The 20,839-nt window shown below is 42.4% G+C and overlaps 2 protein-coding genes across 6 annotated transcripts in view; one reads left to right on the forward strand and one right to left on the reverse strand.

Moving 5' to 3' along the window:
• Positions 1–1,431: 1,431 nt before the first annotated feature.
• Positions 1,432–12,764, forward strand: LOC129824890 (creatine kinase B-type-like). The gene is made up of 8 exons (XM_055884439.1): positions 1,432–1,538; positions 2,288–2,492; positions 3,666–3,820; positions 4,082–4,214; positions 4,954–5,125; positions 9,066–9,189; positions 9,325–9,514; positions 12,356–12,764. The coding sequence occupies exons 2-8, from the start codon at positions 2,300–2,302 to the stop codon at positions 12,532–12,534; spliced, it is 1,146 nt and encodes a 381-aa protein (XP_055740414.1). The 5' UTR covers positions 1,432–1,538; positions 2,288–2,299; the 3' UTR covers positions 12,535–12,764.
• A 5,103-nt stretch (positions 12,765–17,867) lies between these two features.
• The window catches only part of LOC129824889 (MAP/microtubule affinity-regulating kinase 3-like), a 129,093-nt gene continuing 126,121 nt past the window's right edge, over positions 17,868–20,839 (reverse strand). For all 5 annotated transcript variants that reach the window (XM_055884438.1, XM_055884435.1, XM_055884436.1 and 2 more), the window contains one exon: positions 17,868–19,785. In XM_055884438.1, coding sequence (XP_055740413.1) covers positions 19,410–19,785 — 376 coding nt within the window. In that variant the 3' untranslated portion in view covers positions 17,868–19,409. The remainder of the gene's footprint in view (positions 19,786–20,839) is intronic.

Here is a 20,839-nt window from a genome sequence, read left to right on the forward strand (position 1 = left end):
ACCTACCTGTAGCACGCGCTCCAGCAGGTATATCTCTCTAGTCACCCCCAAAACCAATTCTTCCTTTGGACGCCTCTCCTTCCAGTTCTCTGCTGCCAATGACTGGAACGAACTACAAAAATCTCTGAAACTGGAAACACCTATCTCCCTCACTAGCTTTAAGCACCAGCTGTCAGAGCAGCTCATAGATTACTGCACCTGTACATAACCCATCTACAATTTAGCCCAAACAACTACCTCTTTACCTACTGTATTTATTTATTAATTTATTTTGCTCCTTTGCACCCCATTATTTCTGTCTCTACTTTGCACTTTCTTCCAATGCAAACCAACCATTCCAGTGTTTTTTTTTTTTAGTTTTTATTTTACTTGCTGTGTTGTACTCACTTCGCCTCCATGGCCTTTTTCCATTTTTATTTATTTATACATATATCTGTTTGCCTTCACCTCCCTTATCTCACCTCACTTGCTCACATTGTATATAGACTTATTTTTTTTCCACTGTATTATTGACTATATGTTTGTTTCTACTCCATGTGTAACTATGTGTTGTTGTATGTGTCGAACTGCTTTGCTTTATCTTGGCCAGGTCGCAATTGTAAATGAGAACGTGTTCTCAATTTGCCTACCTGGTTAAATAAAGGTTAAATAAATAAATTTAAAAAATGACCAATGAGCTATTGAAATTCAAAAATGTAAATAAATCATTTAAAATAGTGCGAGATGTAAATCGACAACAACAAAAAATGTGTGCAATGTGTGTCTATGCCATCGGGTTAGCTAGAAACAGTTTTTAAAGTTTTAGGAGTAGTGGTTAAATAGCTATTGAAATTTGAATTTTGTCACTATGTTGACGGTCCCTAACTGCTGTTGGTGGAGGTAAGGAAAACTACAGGTGAATATCGTCGAATATCCAACCTGAAACTTTACCTCGGTTTTTTTGGGGGGGAATATGCCACATGGAGCATATAATATGCCTATTGTTAAAACGGTATTACAAATGAGCCACACAAAAGCACTGGAATATGAAAATAAAACATTATTCATATATATTAATAGGCCACTAAATGTCCCCATCATCATAAAGAACAACGACATTCCCCTGAAACAGACCAACATTTTAGCTTATGTATAGGCTACCTGAAGCCCATTTGGCCATATTTGACATTGCTACATGAGCAAGGCAGGGTTCTGTGTGTTGTGACAGAATCAATATCCATTCATCCCAGTACGGATAAATGGAATGTAGCCACTGGTACCATTCAATTCTCTCTTACTGTTGTCAATAAAGAGATCTGTCAAGGATAGCACCACTTGATCTGAGAGGTTTCGGCTGTTAAATCGCAGCGGTGACGCTATATGCAATTGCGTTATTCCCATTTCCAATAGGATGAATGAACTTAAAATAGTATCCAATCAGAGGAGAGCTCTCTGGCATATAAAAACCTAGCGAAGCTGATTCATTCTGGACACCATTATTAGCTTTGGTGTGTCGAGAAAAGGATTTGTGTGTCTTTCCCAAAGAAAAACGTCCTACGGTGGGTTTATTTTTTATTTTTACCTTGTATAAATGCATAAGTATGTCATCATATTTGCAGAACTGTTAGGTGTCTAATGTGCTTTGTATTTAATAGATGTATTGGCTATATGATAATGGCAAAACGTTTGGAATATAGGCTGAACAAAGACTGGTATTTTAGACAGCATGTCGGGAAAGCGCATCTAACCCTAGAGAAATGGGGAGACGTCAGTGATTTAGTTTCACGCAAAACGATTAAATCGAACTGACATGTACAATATTTCATCCTGGTTAAAATCGTCTCAACTAGTGTAGAGGGGTGTATTTTCCGTTTGGCATAACAGTTTACAAGGAAGAGACCGCAAGGTCGTGGTCTATCTGCAAGGTCTTATCTGGTGCTGGACATTACGCATTCGGTTTCTTCAAACAAATGTGAACAGTATGGCCTCGCATTGTAACCTACATATTTTTATTAACGTGGGTGAATATGCATTCCCTTTATGTTGGACATTTCATATTTTAGAGAAAATAAATTGCTATTTGGGCACTGATTGTATGTTGCGTGTACCCTGTCGGATTATGGGGAATTGGCACGCAAATGGCAGGAATTTGTTTGTTACCTCAAAAGCAGGTGTCGAAATAGCCTACCACTGCGTCACAATGCATACAGTAACTTCCTATTCGTTATTTCTGTTCCTATTAGTTATTTCATTTCCCGGGTATAGGCTCTTGACCACTGACATCTCATCGTTTCATCCTTGCGCACAGGTGAACGCAGTCATGCCTTTCGGTGACACCCACAACAAACTGAAGATGAGCTACTCCACCGAGCAGGAGTACCCCGACCTCAGCCAACATAACAACCACATGGCCAAGGTGCTCACTCCAGAGATGTACGCCAACCTGCGGGACAAAGAGACTCCAAGTGGATTTACCGTGGATGATGTCATTCAAACTGGAGTTGATAACCCCGGTAAACAGCCCGAGTTTGCCTACGTTTGTCCTAAGCCGTCTGTTATGCCGCGTCGAGAGGGCGGAGGGTTTTAGCCTACCCACTCATCCGGTGCTTGGATTTTGCAATGTCAGCCATGTACCGAGTGAAAAACCTCCGCTGTTGAAAACGGTGACCTTGTTACTAAGTGCCTGTGATGTGGCCACTAATGCAATGTTCAGTATAATAATAGGAATTCATTATTTGTGGCCCTGTCGAGCGCATTGTTCCAGTTAACTATCAATGCATTAGGACTGACATGGGACCCATGGCCATACACCAATTTATTCCAATTTGTCACAGCAGCATCACCAACGAAATTTGTTGAGCAAGGTCAAGTCCACTATTTGTCTGCAGGTGACATTACAGGCTAAATTGAGGTCTTGCATTTTATAGTCACATGTCCATTTAACAGCAGAATTACTGACTTTGAATTGTAATGTAGGCCTTTCATTTGATCATGTCTATTGTGAGGCCCTACTACAACATCCAGTGTAAGCGGCAACCAGCGGAAGATGTGTACCGGTATGCACACTAGACCTGGGTTTAAATACTACTTCAAATACTTTCACATTTTGAGTAGTAGCGTATATATGTTTTTTATTTTAAAATACAAGTAGTTGAATATTGGAATGTATTTGGAAATGCATGTAAGGTATTGGCATGCATTTAAAAATATATATATATTTGTACTCCCATGCATTTTAACTTGGGTCCTACATTGGGAGTATTTTAAATACATGTATTTGAAAACTCAAATACACAGAAAATAAGTATTTAAATGACAAATAATTCAATACAAATTATTTTAAACTCAGGTCTCCTGCAAACCTTAGTCACCTCAACATTGTTCTTAATCAGAACATGTACAGCATTATGAATGTCAACCCAAATTTGTATTAATGCCCAACGGGTTCATTGTAGATCGTGTTACTCTGACAGCAGTTTGCATCTGAATGGTGGCTAAAGCTATTATTGGAGCTAAGACCGATGTGACTGCTGGCACAGCTGACCAATTTTGTATAAAATTCCAAAACCAATTACTGACGACCAATGGACAGCATTTTGTCAGTGAAATTTTCACTTGGATGGTGTCAACTGTTGGCACCATTGGCTGGCATTTTATTCCTTCACCTTGTCCCCGTTATATTCCAGGCCACCCCTTCATCATGACGGTGGGCTGTGTGGCCGGAGACGAGGAGACGTACGAGGTGTTCAAGGAGCTGCTGGACCCCATCATTGAAGACCGCCACGGCGGGTACAAGCCCTCAGACAAACACAAGACCGACCTGAACCCAGATAACCTTGTGGTAAAAGCACACAATGTCCACACACTCTGAATCGCCTCACACTCTGATTCACCACATACACACTCCCAAGGTTGTCCTACATGAGTCAACAACTATTTGGGAAATTAATTTGTCAATGAAAATCCATATTGGGCATAATGGCCACACAATGCATTATTTTCAAACCTCCATGTAGCCCCAACCCTGGTTTAGTCGATGTCAAATGTCCATACCCGTTTGCTTCCATGCTAATTGCTAACACGACGGTTGTTGTTTTGTCAGGGTGGGGATGACCTGGACCCCAACTTCGTCCTGAGCTCCAGAGTGCGAACTGGCCGGAGTGTCCGCGGTTTCTGCCTCCCCCCACACTGCAGCCGTGGGGAGCGACGTGCCATTGAGAACATGGCAATCGAAAGTGCGTATCCGAGCCCTGTCCTCTTCAATGTCTTGAGTCCTGCTGCGTGCCCTTTGTGACACTGCCTCCTGACAGCACTGAGTGGAACTGTCTTAATTATACTATTGAAGTCATGCCACACTGCAATTGACTTGCTGCTCTTGACTGGCATTGGTTAAGACTTAATTATTCTAGATGCGTTTTATATAGTGGCAGTTGTGTGAAAAGTAGCCAATTGTCAAAGTAAAGATGCCTTCATAGAAAATGATTCAAGTGAAAGTCACCCAGTAAAATACTACTTGAGTAAAAGTATGTGGTTTTAAATGTACTTGAGTATCAAAAGTAAATGTAATTGCTGAAATATACTAAAGTATAAGGAATTTGGAATTATTTATATTAAGCAAACCAGTCAGTACAATTTTTATATTTTTATTTCGATAGCCAAGGGGCACACCAACACTCCGACATAATGTAAGCCTTTGTGTTTAGTGGGTCTGCCAGATCAGAGGCAGTAGAAAGTGTAGTAAAGTAAAAGTAGTCACCCAAAAAATTACTTGGGTAGTACTTTGAAGTATTTTTACTTAAGCACTTTACACCACTGTGTAATTGAATCCTTAACTAAAATGGCCACTTTGAAAAAAATATAACTGCGTGACTGTTGGTCTAATCCTTACAAATATGCAATTTGCTTTATATTTGGTGAAAAAGGATGAGCACTCATGTAGGCCTACTTGTTTTACTGACACTCATTTTTTTGCAGGTCTAGCCTCACTGGATGGGGACCTCAATGGCCAGTATTACGCCCTGAAGAACATGACAGACGATGAGCAGCAACAGCTGATTGACGACCACTTCCTGTTTGACAAGCCCGTGTCCCCCCTGCTGTTGGCGTCCGGGATGGGCCGTGACTGGCCTGACGGCAGGGGCATCTGGTGAGTTCCCCGGGCACCACAGCAGAGTTTTCTCCATGTAGACGTCAAATGGCTTCCTTTTCCTTTCATGATGGCAGATGAATAAAAGGACTTAGTCTGGCATTCTCCTGCCATTCAGCTTTTCTAGTGAATTCCTCCCATGGTCTGTCGGTGTTCATTAAGGAAGGCGCAAAAGTGCAGTAAAGGATAAAATGGTGCCGGAGAAGGCTGACGTTTTACGTGTCCCCAACCAATTGTTTTTTTAATTTTTAATTTGCAATATTTCTAACTTTCTTTAAACTTATTTTGTACATGATGTTGCCACTACTGTCTATGACCGAAAATAGCTTCTGGACATCAGGACTGGGATTACTCACCACGGACTGGCAGAATACTCTTTTTCCTTTGACAAGTCTGACGAGCCCGACGCGAATGATTTACTGCTTTCTCGGGAACAGGCCAAGATCACCGTGATTAGCGTGAAGAGGAGGCGAAGAGAAAGGTGCCAGAGGGTGTACTGACTTCTGAGAATTTGTAGGCGATCGAATAAACCCCCACTTCCTTCCATTCTGCTAGCAAATCTGCAATCTTTGGAGAATAAAATTGATGACCAATGCAGAAGATTAAACTACCAACGGGACATTAAACTCTAATCTCTTATGCTTCACGGAGTCGTGGCTGAACAACGACACTATCAACATGCAGCTGGCTGGTTATACGATGTACCGGCAGGATAGAACAGCAGCGTCTGGTAAGACTAGGGGGGGTAGTTTATGTATTTTTGTAAACAGCTGGTGCACGTTATCTAAGTCTTGTGCTATTGCTCGCCAGAGGTAGAGTATCTCATGATAAGCTGTAGACCACACTATCTACCTAGAGTTCATCTGTATTTTTCATAGCCGTTTACATACCACCACAGGAGGCTGGCACTAAGACAGCATTGTATTCGCTGTATTCCGCCTTAAGCAAACAAGAAAACGCTCACCCAGAGGCGGTGCTCCTAGTAGCTGGGGACTTGAATGCAAAGAAGCTTACATCTGGCCTGCTGGAGGTCATTTTGCAGGGCGCTGGCAGTGCACCTCCTTGCACAAAGGCGGAGGTAGCGGTCCTGCTGCTGGGTTGTTGCCCTCCTACGGCCTCCTCCACGTCTCCTGATGTACTGGCCTGTCTCCTGGTAGCGCCTCCATGCTCTGGACACTACGCTGACAGACACAGCAAACCTTTTTGCCACAGCTCGCATTGATGTGCCATCCTGGATGAACTGCACTACTTGAGCCACTTGTGTGGGATGAGACGGAGTCTACAAGCTACCACTAGAGTGAGAGCACCGCCAGCATTCAAAAGTGACCAAAACATCAGCCAGGAAGCATAGGAACTGAGAAGTGGTCACCACCTGCAGAATCACTCCTTTTTTGGGGGTGTCTTGCTAATTGGCTATAATTTCCACCTTTTGTCTATTCCATTTGCACAACAGCATGTGAAATTTATTGTCAATCAGTGTTGCTTCCTAAGTGGACAGTTTGATTTCACAGAAGTGTGATTGACTTGGAGTTACATTGTGTTGTTTAAGTGTTCCCTTTATTTTTTTGAGCAGTGTATATATATATATACAGTGATCCCTCGCCACTTCGCGGTTCACTTATCGCGGATTCGCTATTTCGCGGATTTTCATAATGCATTTTTTTTTTTTTTTTGGTGCATTGTGCTCTGCATTCTGATTCGCTAAAAACTCACTCCCGCTTCTTGTATCAAAACATGCTACGAATTGTGCTATCATTTTGTCGTCTCGTGCAGTTATGTGTACGTACATAAAACAGCTTGGCAAATTTACATTAAGTTGGCCAAATTATCTTGTAATTTCGAACATCTCCTAAACCCATAATGTGGACGAAACGGCCTGAGCAGTGAAACGGCCTACACGTGAGTCACTGTATTTGTATACATGTAATAGTTGCTAATTGTAAAAAAAAAAAAAAAAGTTTTCTATTTCGCGGATTTCACTTTTCGCGGGTCATTTTCGGAACGTAACCCCCGCGATAAACGAGGGATTACTGTATATCCAAAATGTCCATTTATTTGGCAAGTATGATCCAGAAAAACACCGGTTCCAACTTACGCAACTACAAAATATCTCATAAGTAACCTGTAAAATTTGTTCAAACATTTCAAACTACTTTTGTAATACGACTGTAGCTAGCTAGCTTTCAGGTCACGCGCCTCTAACAGAGTACACTTCCCTCGAGCCTCATTCTGAACAGTGCTACTTCATTTCTCAAAGGAAAAACCTCAACCAATTTCTAAAGACTGACATCCAGTGGAAGCGATAGGAACTGCAAGAAGGACCCTTAGAAATCTTGATTCCCATTGCAAAGTGACTTTAAAAAAAAAAAATCTGAATGGTTTGTCCTTGGGGTTTCGCCTGCCAAATAAGTTCTGTTATATTCAGACGGGATTCAAACTGTTTTAGAAACTTCAGTGTTTTCTACAAATCTACTAATAATATGCATATCTTAGCTTCTGGACCTGAGTAGCAGGAAGTTTACTTTGGGACGTTTTTCATCCGGACGTGAAAATACTGCCACCTATCCCAGGGAAGTTAACCCACTGTTCCTAGGCCGTCTTTGAAAATAAGAATTTGTTCGTAACTTGCCTAGTTAAATAAAGGTTAAAAAAAAAGTGGACGTCAGGATAGAGGACCGAGCATTCTCATCGAGGCTGCAGTTTGAGAGCTTCAAGTTACTTGGTGTCCACATCCGCAACAAACTAACATGGTCCAAGCACACCAAGACAGTCAGAGGGCATGACACAACCTATTCCCCCTCAGGAGACTGAAAATATTTGGCATGGGTCCTCAGTTCCTCTTAATGTTCTACAGCTGCACCATCGAGAGCATCCTGACTGGTTGCATCGCTGCCTGATATGGCAACTGCTCGGCTTCTGACAGTGTAGTGCGTACGGCTCAGTACATCACTGGGGCCAAGCTTCCTGCTATCCAGGAACTCTACCAGGCGGTGTCAGAGCAAGGCCCTAAAAATTGTCAAAGACTCCAGCCACCCTAGTCATAGACTGTTCTCTCTGACCGCACGGCAAGCAGTACCGGAGCGCCAAGTCTAGGTCCAAGAGGCTTCTAAACCGCTTCTACCCCCAAGCCATAAGACTCCTGAACATCTAATCAAATGGCTACCCAGACTATTTGCATTCCCCCCTTATTTACACCGCTGGTTCTCTTATCTATGCATAGTCACTTTAATGGCTCTACCTACATGTACATATTACCTCAACGAGCCGGTGCCACCGCACATTGACGCTGTATATAGTCTCGCTATCGTTATTTTGCTGCTGCTCTTTAATTACTCGTAACTTTTTCTGATTCTTATCTGTATTCTTTAAATGCATTGTTCGTTATAGGCTCGTAAGTAAGCATTTCACTAAGGTCTACCTACGCCTGTTGTCTTCGGTGCATGTGCCAATAAAATGGATGCTAGTTGACCGCTTCAATGGTCAAAATTCACTGGAGGCCCCATCTACGATTCTTCAATCCACATTGTACTCCAAAACGGGGGTGGTCAACCCTGTTCCTGAACAGTTATGAGTCATCTAATTATTAGAACCAGGTGTGCTAGATTAGGGTGAGTGTGAATACCTACAGAATGTTAGCTCTCCAGGAACCGGGTTGGCGTGCCCTGCTCTAAAATAGTGATATGCAGTTATGTTCTCTGATGTTGTGAGTCAATTAAAGGAGGCTCTGGGTCAGATCTAGGACAAGCTACCCTCCCCGAATCCTAACCATTAGTGGTGGATTTATTTTTTAATCTACCCAAGATCAGCGTCTATGACTAACTTCTCCCTACACTGGAGTACCAGCTGGAGGGTGCCTTCAGTGAGAATAAACATGATCGTTATGTATAGTGGAGTCTCATTCCAGCCAATGTTGAACTAATATGTTGATTTTTGTTGACAGGCACAATGATGGCAAGACCTTCCTGGTCTGGGTGAATGAGGAGGACCATCTGCGAGTCATCTCTATGCAGAAGGGCGGCAATATGAAGGAGGTGTTCCACCGTTTCTGCACAGGCCTCACAAAGGTGTGTCATAAACTGTTGCAAAAAAAAGAGGGGGAAACCTTTTAAACTTAACAGTCCCCCAACACTGCAGTTGCTTTCTCAACACAACGTATAACCTTTGGCCCCTTAACTCCCTGTTTCCTCTGACCACTTCAGATTGAGAGCCTGTTCAAGGACAAGGGCCATGAGTTCATGTGGAACGAGCACCTGGGCTACGTGCTCACCTGCCCCTCCAACCTGGGCACAGGGCTGCGCGCCGGCGTGCACGTCAAGCTGCCCAACATGAGCAAGCACGAGAAATTCAGCGAGGTCCTCAAGAGGTTGAGGCTGCAGAAGCGTGGCACAGGTATGTACATTTTCAATACACCAATTCTATTAGGAAATGTAGATGGGCGCGTTCTGTCTAGCAGTTATTGGGATTAAGTGAATGTCGAGCAGATCTGGAATAGTCTCTCTACGTTTGATTTATTAACTAATGTTTGTTACTGTAGCCTGGTAAAACCATTGTGCATTCAAGATGTCAATGTTTAATTGAATCGGAATCCATGTACTTAAATTGACAGTTATACAAATCCAACATGTCTGTAACTGGCTACAATTCTCCTAAATGTGGATAACACTTTCCACTAGGTCTTAAAACTTCTTATGGCTGCAATCCCGTTAACGGGATGATATAACAACAGCCAGTGAAAGTGCAAGGCGCCAAATTCAAACAACAAATCTCATAATTAAAATTCCTCTAACATAAATGTATCTTATACCATTTTAAAGGTCACCTTGTTAATCTCACCAAGGTGTCCGATTTCAAATAGGCTTCACAGCGAAAGCACCACAATCGATTGTTAGGTCACCACAAAACCAGACAAACAGTCATTTTTCCAGCCAAAGACAGGAGTCATAAAAAGCAGAAATAGAGAGAAAATAATCACTAACCTTTGATCTTCATCAGATGACACTCATAGGACTTCATGTTACACAATACATATGTTTTGTTCGATAAAGCTCATATTTATATCCAAAAACCTCAGTTTACATTGGCGCCATGTTCAGAAATGCCTCCAAAATATCCGGAGAAATTGCAGAGAGCCACGTCATAACACAAATACTCATCATAACCTTTGAAAGATGCATGTTTTACATAGAATTAAAGATACACTTGTTATTAATGCAACCGCTGTGTCAGATTTCAAAAAGCTTTACGGCAAAAGCACAATATTCAATCTGAGAACCGCGTTCAGCCACAAAAGGAAGCCATACAGTTACCCGGCAAATTGTGCAGTCAACAAAACTCATAAAAGCATTATAAATCTTCACTTACCTCTGCTGATCTTCGTCGGAATGCACTCCCAGGACTCCCACTTCCACAGGAAATGTTTGTTTTGTTCGGTAATATCCATTTATGTCCAAATATTATTTTTTTGTTAGCGTGTTTTAAACAAATCCAAAGTCAGGAAGCACGTTCACTAAAAGCTCCGTAACAGTCAGTAGAAACATGTCAAATGATGTTTTGAATCAATCTTTAGAATGTCTTTAACAAATCTTCAATAAAGTTCCAACCGGAGAATTACATTGACTTCAGATGTGCGATGGAACAGAGCTCCATGTGAACGCGCATGGCCAGGTCATGGTAGACCTGTCTCCTTCGGCCCCACTTCACAGTAGAGGCATCAGACAAGGTTCTACAGACTGACATCTAGTGGAAGTCGTAGGAAGTGCAAACTCATCCATATCCCACTGTTCAATAGGGGCTGTGTTGAAAATCGACCAACCTCAGAATTCCCACTTCCTGTTTGGATTTTTTTCTCAGGTTTTTGCCTGCAATACGAGTTCTGTTATACTCAAAGACATCATCCAAACAGTTTTAGAAACTTCAGAGTTTTCTATCAAATACGAATAATAACATGCATATATTAGCAACTGGGACTGAGGAGCAGGCAGTTTACTATGGGCACCTCTATGCACCTTTCATCCAAGCTACTGGCCAACTCTCCTCCTGGGGAGCTACACTGCTGTGGGATTTTGATTCAGCCCTACTCCTATTTTGACTAAGTAGCTGCTCCTCGGGCCTCATAACTGTACACCACTTCTGAAAAGACTGCACGTACAAAAGTACTGAGATTTATAAACTTCGTGCATGCCCGTTATAAATCAGACTTGTCCTGAAACTGCATGTGTGAACAAGCATTAAAACACTGCCTGAAATGCCCATCTTTCCCTTTTGTATGGTGACAACACAGCACGTCTCTCTGGATGTATTGGAATTAGGCCAAGGCGGTTTATAAAGGCAATGGTCAACTACATCAAATATCTCTCTGGAGGTGTTGGCAGAATGTTTTAAACTTTTAGTTACGTTTGCTCTGACAGTTCCTGAAAAACGATTTTGCAAATTGAGGACCTGTAAACATGGTTGTGTTTAGTTTTTCCGACCCTAAATATACTGCACTGCCTGCAAATTCTGAAACATTGTCTACGTTGAATTTTAAACTACAGTAGGCCTACTTAGTGGTAGTCTACACACTTCAAAGCAAAAAGTCAACTCTGTTCATTTGCATTCTACTGTATTATAAATCACACTCCCTTTTCTGATGCATAGAGCAAAACACTTCAAATAATAGCTTATCTAACCCAATTTAAATGAGGGATGCCCATGGTAATTTGTAGGCTAAAAGCTTATTCTGTAATGGTTATGACAATTATGTTTATTAATGAAATATTGTTTACGTGATACATTTGCAATTACAGTAGGCTAAGATGTGCAGTACCCTAAAATGTAAGTTGAAAAGGTGAACCTTCTGTTCTACCTTTTAAACTGCGCTTGATTGGATTGCATGGACCTAATACTTAAGACAAACCACTCATGGGCTGCCAGTTGGGGAACCCTGGTCTAAAGTCTGCAGGAAGCTAAGCACATTCTCATGTCAAATTCCATTGTATAAATGCTCACTTTTGAGGGAACTGGAGCGTGCATATTTGTGTATTTTGTGCATATGCGACATTTGAGGCCCCAGGACTTAGATTACAGTAGCTGAAAGGTGTTAAAGTAGGGCTGCCTGGAACTAAAACCTGCATACCCACTGGCTCTCCAGGAGCAGAATTGGCCGATCACCCCTAGTTGCGGAGAAGCCAACCGTATCCAGCACCATTTGGCTCAGCTTTTCTTTGGTACCCCCCCCCCCCCCCCCCCCAGGTGGTGTGGACACTGCAGCGGTAGGCGGCGTCTTCGACATCTCCAACGCAGACCGTCTGGGCTTCTCCGAGGTGGAGCTGGTGCAGATGGTTGTCGATGGCGTCAAGACCCTTGTTGAGATGGAAAAGCGTCTGGAGGGCGGCCAGTCCTTCAACGACCTGATGCCCGACCAGAAGTGAACACGCTCTCTCTCAAACCTTCTAACCTCTTACCTCTCACCTCGTCACCAATATATCCCCCTTGTCTCCATAAACAGTCTTAACTACATCAAGGAAATGCACTCTGCCCGACACGTTTAGTGGCACAAAAGTTAGATGAGTCTTCATCTGCGTGATGAAGGATTTTGTATCATGCAATCTTTGCGGATGGATATTAACACCTGAAATAAAAGTATCTTTGGCCCATGGAATGTGCTTGTTGTGTTTGTCACTTTGAGCAAGTGATTTGTTTGCACTTTGTCATGATATAGTCATTTCTAATACTTTCTCTGTGCTTAATTACACTTGCCTACTGTAGCTCAATTGACAAAGGGAAATTCTGATGCAATTCCTTATGCCATTTGTCTCCATTTATTCTCACCTTTAACTTAAGCATAATAGCATGCTATTTGTAGGGAGTGGAAACCAAATGCATGGTGTCTATAGATGCATTGTATTCTGACTGAATTCCCTTAGTGTAAAACCTTCTGTGCAATTGTTATCCTTCCAATGAGCTTATATAAACTACAACGCGAAAAGTACGGTTTACTTCACTTTAAATCATTTCAGCACAGGTAACAGCCGGTTAGTCTTGTTTTTCATTCTTACTCAAACGGTTTCTTTATTTCCCATGTGCTTCACCCGAGTACCCCCTAGTGGCTGGAATACAACTATATTAAGCCCCTTACACAATCGTTGAACAACGTTCAACCTGTCAGTTCCAAGTGGAACATCTACCTTTTTCCTGAAAGGCAATAGCGCTTGTCAATTAGAGAATGGTGCTATGTAAATGAGTAAGCCATTTGGTTAAGAGGATTGTAAATATTAATTGTTTTGGCTCCATTTTAACACTGGAGACGTGAAACCAGTCATACATGAAGCATGTCATCTCTTCCACAGAGGTTTATGAAATGCTTGTCTTAACTTGGAATGAAATTGAAACCCAAGCTATAGGCTTCTGTAGCCATGTGCAAATGAAAGTATAGCACCAAACCTAGTTTATTTGTTTTAATTATCCCCAGACTTAATGTTTCGTTAAATATTAGTCATTATTGCTAGCCATCGTCAGTTAAACCTACATGTTACTGACTTGTTCATTTACATTTCTTTCCTCAAGTTAATGTGGTTGTTCCTGAGGATAGCTAGCAATGGTGGATCATATTAGGTTTACTTATTTAGTTGCGCAATTTGGGACGTGGCTGATTTGAATCATTACGGAACGCAGACCATAGGTAGCAGTTTAAACCTGGAGCCTGGTTCACTAGACTGGACCATTGTCATAACGGGATCATTATTGAAGATTATTAGGGTTGAGTATTACGACTACTGTTCAACCCCTATTGTACACTTCTCACCTTCCAATATGTCATGAATGTCAAATTCCAGGATGACTCAACCCCTAAATAATATACACGATCAGTATTTTTAATCTACCAATTGGTGAAGACAGTTTACATTGTCTTAATATTTTAAACCGTTCTCGCCATAAATTAGAATTAAAAAGTACACAATTTAAAGGGATGGCTTCAGATACTTACTGAAAATCTGTTGGCCAGAAAGTGGGGTTTTAAGCGGTTTAATTGTCTTCGGCGCATGTAAGAATCATGCCTGTTACGCATCTGCAGAAGTTGTCGGAATACTAACTACTGAAATGTACGCCTTAAGTCTGAATCGGGCCCCGATAGAATAGTCATAACTGTAAATCCTGCCCATTTGGCACTACGCGCAGGCTAGAGCAACCACTCAAAGTATTTGAACCCAGGTCTCGAGTCAGAGTAGCATCACTACTCTGGACGGTTCTGACATACGTGGACAACTATAAATACCTAGGTGTCTAGTTAGATTGTAAATTCTCCCAGACTCACATTAAGCATCTCCAATCCAAAGTTAAATCTAGAATCTGCTTATTTCGCAACACCGCCGCTTTCACTCATGCTGCCATACAGACCCTCATAAAACTGACTATCCTACCGATCCATGATTTCGGCGATGTCATTTACAAAATAGTGTTTAACACTATACTCAGCAAATTGGATGCTGTCTATCACAGTGCCATCCGTTTCGTCACCAACGCCCCTTATGCCACCCACCATTACGACCTGTATGCTCGCTACATACTCGTCGCCAAACCCACTGGCTCCAGGTCTATAAGTCTTTGCTAGGTAAAGCCCTGCCTTATCTCAGCTCACTGGTCACCATAGCAGCACCCACCTGTAGCACATGCTCCAGCAGGTATATTTCACTGGTCATCCCCAAAGCCAACACCTCTTGGCCACCTTTCCTTCCAGTTCTCTGCTGCCAATGACTGGAACAAATTGCAAAAATCACTGAAGTTGGAGACATATCTCCCTCACTAACTTCAAGCATCGGCTGTCAGAGCAGCTTACCGATTGCTGCAGCTGTACATAGCCCACCCAACTATCTACCTCATCCCCATATTTGTTTTTTTCTGGTCTTTTGCACCCCAGTATTTCTACTTGCACATCATCTGCACATCTATCACCCCAGTGTTATTTGCTAAATTGGAATTACTTCGCCACTATGGCCTTACCTCTTTCATTTGCACACACTGTATACAGATTTTCTATTGTGTTACTGACTACGTTTGTTAATCCCATGTGCAACTCTGTTGTTTGTGTCGCACTGCTTTGCTTTCTTGGCCAGGTCGCAATTGTAAATGAGAACTTGTTCTCAACTGGCCTAACTGGTTAAATAAAATGTAATTTTTTTTTAGTTTGAATAATTTTATAGGATTAGTTCTCACATTCTTAAGCCTTGTTAAGAATTTGTTAGTAGTTGAATGCTCATCCTTGACTAATTGTTTCGATAAGACTTTGACATATCTAGCTACAACATTTTGGTATCCACTGAACTTTATGATCTATTCATATTTATAGCCAAACTGTTTAACGTAACATAACTGCCTTCAGTCTGGGCCACGATTATTGTTAGCATGTGTAATACTGCTGTGTACTCTAGCTCGTCGCGACCAGCTGGAGACCCCTGTGACACCTAGTGGTCCCATTTATGGGAGCCTACCTTGTGGGGGAAGTCATTCAATCCAACAGAACCCATGGTAACACTTTCTTACCCACTGTAGCCAAAGTATTAAGACATCCGTTAAATATAAAACCAGCTCAGTAACATAAGATAGGCGTGTAGCTGTGAGCACGGTTCACTCAATGACTCGGGAATGGGTCCCAAATGGAGCCTTATTTCTTATTCCAACTGGGCCCTGTTCAAAAGAAAATGCATTACCAAGGGGATAGGGTGCTGTTTAGGACTCACCCACAGCCCTGCTAAAAGACCGACAACTGATGGGGCCAGAAACCTACAATTTAGAGTCACGGAGCTGTTCTTGAATACGGTGATCGAAACAGTGGCATAGATCTACAGTACATCGGAAGATCTACACATGCCTATCCAGATGTCAGGTCATTGAAAGCAGAGCAATAGGCATTCTCTATTTCGATTCCCAGTCTGCGACACTGAATCTATTTTTGGACTTTAAAATTGATTCTTGAAGAATATAACTTAAATTCCCCATGAGCTTATTAGTTCAACTGTCGTACGTCCATCAGAAACCAAAATATGCCTGTTTTCTTTTTGTAAACATGTTCATTGTAAAACACACTGTATAGCCTCGAAGCATGGTTAAAACTATAATTTTAAAATCATGGATGGTCAGTCCTCGCTTGCGTAATTTAATGGTACAAATTAATCAATTTGGCATGAACACAACCAGTCATGATGGTTTCAACTGATTGTCAAACAAAACACTTAAAGTAGGCTATCTGTGCATGTTCGTCCACTCCAAAATAATCCAAACAGTGCAATGCATGTACACTCGTGCCATTTAAAGAATTTTAAACATGTCTATTTCCAAACACAAAGTGTGCCCAATGACATTCTTGCTGACAAATGTACCTTTTTTTTTTTGTAACCTAAAATGGGCCTGAAACACTCCCGGGATGGTCACCTTCACACATGGTCTACTATCGTGACTGGGCTAAAATGTGTAATAGGCCTATTACCATCAAATTCAAATAGGCCTACAGGTAGCTAGTGGTAGAAAAAAATAATTGGTTGATAAACTCTGATTGCCGGTCCCGTGATATACTTTCAATGCATTTTTCTGAAAAGGGAGGGTCAACTGCGTTCAGTTGTGTTTACCCTCCATTAGGCCTACACCATTGCCGGTAGATTACCCTCTAAACTGAGGCAGTTTTACACACGCAGAACAGGTAGCCTACATTAATATAACACACACGTTGAATTCAAATGTGTTTACACCCTAATTCATGAGTTGAATGCTTGTCTTCACAGATTGTGACATAAAAGACTACCTTTCTTTCCTTACATTAATGACAGTGTTATTTGTCATTATTAAGCATTTAACAATTTCATTCGATTCCTGGATCTCGGAGATGTCAGTAAACGCATTGTAACTACGCAACATTTTATTCTGTTTCTCTGTGAAAACAGTTCTCATGGCCACTCAAATCCAAAATAATGAAGGCCTACGCCATTGCAAAATCAAATGCTTCTAACCCGAAAGAGTCAACTATCGTTCATCTTGGGACGTTTTGGATGCGCATTGGTGTCTAGCCGTAGGCTAGTTGTCTAGTGATATTGGCGATCATCATCAGCTGATCCAGGAAAGAAAACAAATATTGATATTGATAGAAAATAAAGTTAAATAAATGGTCTACTTCTGGCCACATTTAGGGGAGCCAATATCTCATTCATGGAAGCTGAACCCCTCCCTGGCTCCCCTGTAATTTGCCCCCTGATCAGACCTTGTATCCATTGTCTAGGTCTATGAATTTGAGTCTCCAGCTCCATCCCTTAATTTTTTTACTAAAACAGTGGCAGGGTTTCTGCTTTGTTATTGATGAAACCGCAGATTACATTTTTACATTTACATTTAAGTCATTTAGCAGACGCTCTTATCCAGAGCGACTTACAAATTGGTGCATTCACCTTATGACATCCAGATGGCCCCTTTAATGCCTTTTCAGTGTCATTGACGGCTGAGTAATGTAACAATGTAGGCACTTTCTTCAACCTTCATTACTGCAATAGATAACATGGAAAAATATAAAAAGATCTCACATTACCCACATCCTTTTTATAGTCACATAATATAGCATTTTCATCTAAAACTTTATTGACCAAATAGCTTTTGCAAGAGAGAATATGGTCACTTTATTTCTAAAGCGGCTTCTGAAGTCAACACATTCGTTAGGTGTCTCATGCGGGGAATCGAACCCACAACCCTTGAAGTTGCCATGAAATCAGTCAGACACAGAGGCTAGTCACTGAAGGTATTTTAATAGAGACACGTGTTAAACTTACCCGGTGATGAATGAGTTAACACTAATTCCACAGCTCCGGGCTCAATAAAAAAACAAGGAAGTATATCAATATGCAGCTGTTGCAAAACTAAGGTATATTATTTACATTCTCCCCCACCCCCCCCCAAAAAAAGTGCCAGCGTTTTTAGGAGGGTGGAAGTGAATACTGAAGGCCTGAATATGGCCGTGGTTGATCTTCGATCTGTTCCAGGAATGGCCGACCACATCTGAACCGGCCCAGGTGGGTGGGACCAGATAGAAGGGGGCATTTCAGTAATATCTGAGAAGAGAACCGTTGAAACAATTATGGTAACAAAGGGGGAAAAAACTAAATGCTTTGCCAGGAAGGAAAATCTTCACTGAAGTCTCTTTTTTGTAGCGAGTGACCCAGTCCCATGATACTTTGCAACAATCCCCCATTTAAAATCGTGGGTCTGCCGAAGTGCGTCACCTGGAGTGGGTGAACCCGTACAGCAGAGGCTTAGCTGGGTCCATACATTGCATTTATGCTGTTATCACATGGATGAACAACCGGTTCAAATCATAGAATGAAAGTGTGTGTGCAAGTGTGTAGAAGCTGGCTAAGTAAGGGTAGAGGGCGCAAACTGCCAAAATCAACAGTATTTGACAATAATACCGTAACTACTTGTGCAATTAGCTAGGCTATCCAACCACTCATATCTGGCAGCCATATTCTCTTGGCAAGAGGGATTCTGGGTACTCTGTAAGAGGGGGAAGGGGTCCATTTTTAATGTTCTTCCTCCACTCCCTCGTATGAGAGTTTAAACTCCCAATGGGGAGGCATCTTCCAGACAAGGGCTCTCCAACCCTGTTCCTGGAGAGCTACCTTCCGGTAGGTTTTCAATCCAACCAAAGTTGTAACTAACCTGATGTAGCAAAAAACCTACAGGATGACAGCTCTCCGGGAGCAGGCTTGGAGTGCCCTGTTCCAGAGCCACAATGGCAATAATGCGTTCGGCAAAAAAACAAGACAACTAAATGTCAATGTCAGACCAACGTCCCGACAGCTCAAGACCACCTCTCACATCATCAACAATGATAATGCTCCAAAGACACAGGAAATGATTGCCAAAAGCTATACATAGTTTTCAATACATACTTTGTAAGTGTCTTGGAGGAAAACCGTTGTGAATTTGCGACCTAAGTTTTTTTTATAACGACTGTACGGCTCGTTCAGAGTCCATTTTGAAGCGCTTTCTTTCCCCCACGTTACGCAGCCTCCTTTAGTCCCGTCAAATACAACTCTGGACCTCAAAGCCATTTCCACCGCATGTTTTCATTGTTCCCCTCTAATCAGGGACTGATTTAGACCTGGGACACAAGATTGGGTGCAATTATTTATCATCAGGTAGAACAGAAAACCAGCAGGCTCTGGCCCTCATAGAGTAAGAGTTGAATATCCCTGCTTTAGTCTATTTCAAATCGCAAGATTTTACCTGCTCGATCAACACTCCCCCACCCTCGTATCTTTAGGAGGCCCTACAACTTGAGCTCGTTGGCGATTTTGGACGCAATGTTCTTAAAGGCGATGGATGTGCCCGAGATCCGCTTGAAGCGCACACCGTTGAGTGAGAGTCGCGGCAGTTTGCACACTTCCATCTCCCACTGAACCAGGCTCTCGGCGTGGCCGTCACCGTGCACACACAGCAGCAGGAAGCGCTCGCGCTGCTCGTAGTCGCAGCTGTTGGCGTCCAGCACCTTGCGGATCTCGCTCATCATGTCGTGGGGCTCCATGGACGATGTAGTCTTCATGCTCCAGGTGAAGCGGAGGGAGCGTGGCTTGGTGTCCTTGGGGTGTTGGCCGTGGGGGGGCTGAGGCTGCTGCTGGTCCTCCTGATCACCTGACATGTTGCGACTGCCGGGGAGGAGAGGAGTTAGTTAGAGGGGTGGAAATGGAGGGGTGTGTGTGTGTGAGAATCTATGCATCTGCCTAAGTGAGCTTTGAATGCAAGTACCAATGTGTCTACATACGTAACATGATCAAAGGTGTGTAGTGGATCACCTGTTCACACATTTAATTTAGCCTGCTCATGAATATCTTACAGGCTACAACACCATATCGACACATGGCACCGAGTGTACAAAACATTAAGAACACCTTCCTAATATTGAGTTGCACTCCCCCCTTTGCCCTCAGAACCACCTCAATTCATCAGGGCATGGACTACAGGGACGCTGGCCCATGTTGACACCAATGCGTTCCACAGAGGTGTCAAGTTGGCAGGATGTTCTTTTGGTGGTGGACCATTCAGTGTGGAAAAAAATCAGTGTTTCAGACATAAACCGGTGCGCCTGGCACCTACTACCATACGTCGTTCAAAGGGACTTAAATCTTTTGTCTTGCCCATTCACCGTCAATGGCACACATACACAATCCATGTCTCCAGGCTTAAAAATCCTTCTTCCCCTTCATCTACGCTGATTTATGTGGATTTAATAAGGGATCATAGCTTTCACCTGGTCAGTCTGACATGTTTTGTACACTCAGTGTATATAAGCAGACACTAGTGACAGATTCATTTGAACGTCATTGGTGCATTTACACCCCACGTCCATGCAGCGGCACTCTTGTGTACTTTCAACAGGCAGTCATGCAGTGGGGGGGGACACAAAGGCAATTTCACAATACATCTAGTGACATGCACAAGAAAATGCAGACCTCACTTCTGCATGCAGGCAAGGCAGAAAATCATTTGCCACTAATCAAAATAATTCCAACACATGAAATAGAGCATTATGTTCAACCAGAACCGTTGTTCTACATGGGCAAGGTAATGCCATTGACTCAAATTAAAGTCTGCTCCACCTACACTGGTTCGCATTAATGAGTTTCACCATTAGATGTCAGTAAAGAACAGGAATTCAACATTGAGGGAGAGTCAGGGCTGTCCTCTGTTGGACTCCTAGCC

This window comes from Salvelinus fontinalis, chromosome 27, assembly GCF_029448725.1.
Source record: "Salvelinus fontinalis isolate EN_2023a chromosome 27, ASM2944872v1, whole genome shotgun sequence".
Lineage (NCBI taxonomy): Eukaryota > Metazoa > Chordata > Actinopteri > Salmoniformes > Salmonidae > Salvelinus > Salvelinus fontinalis.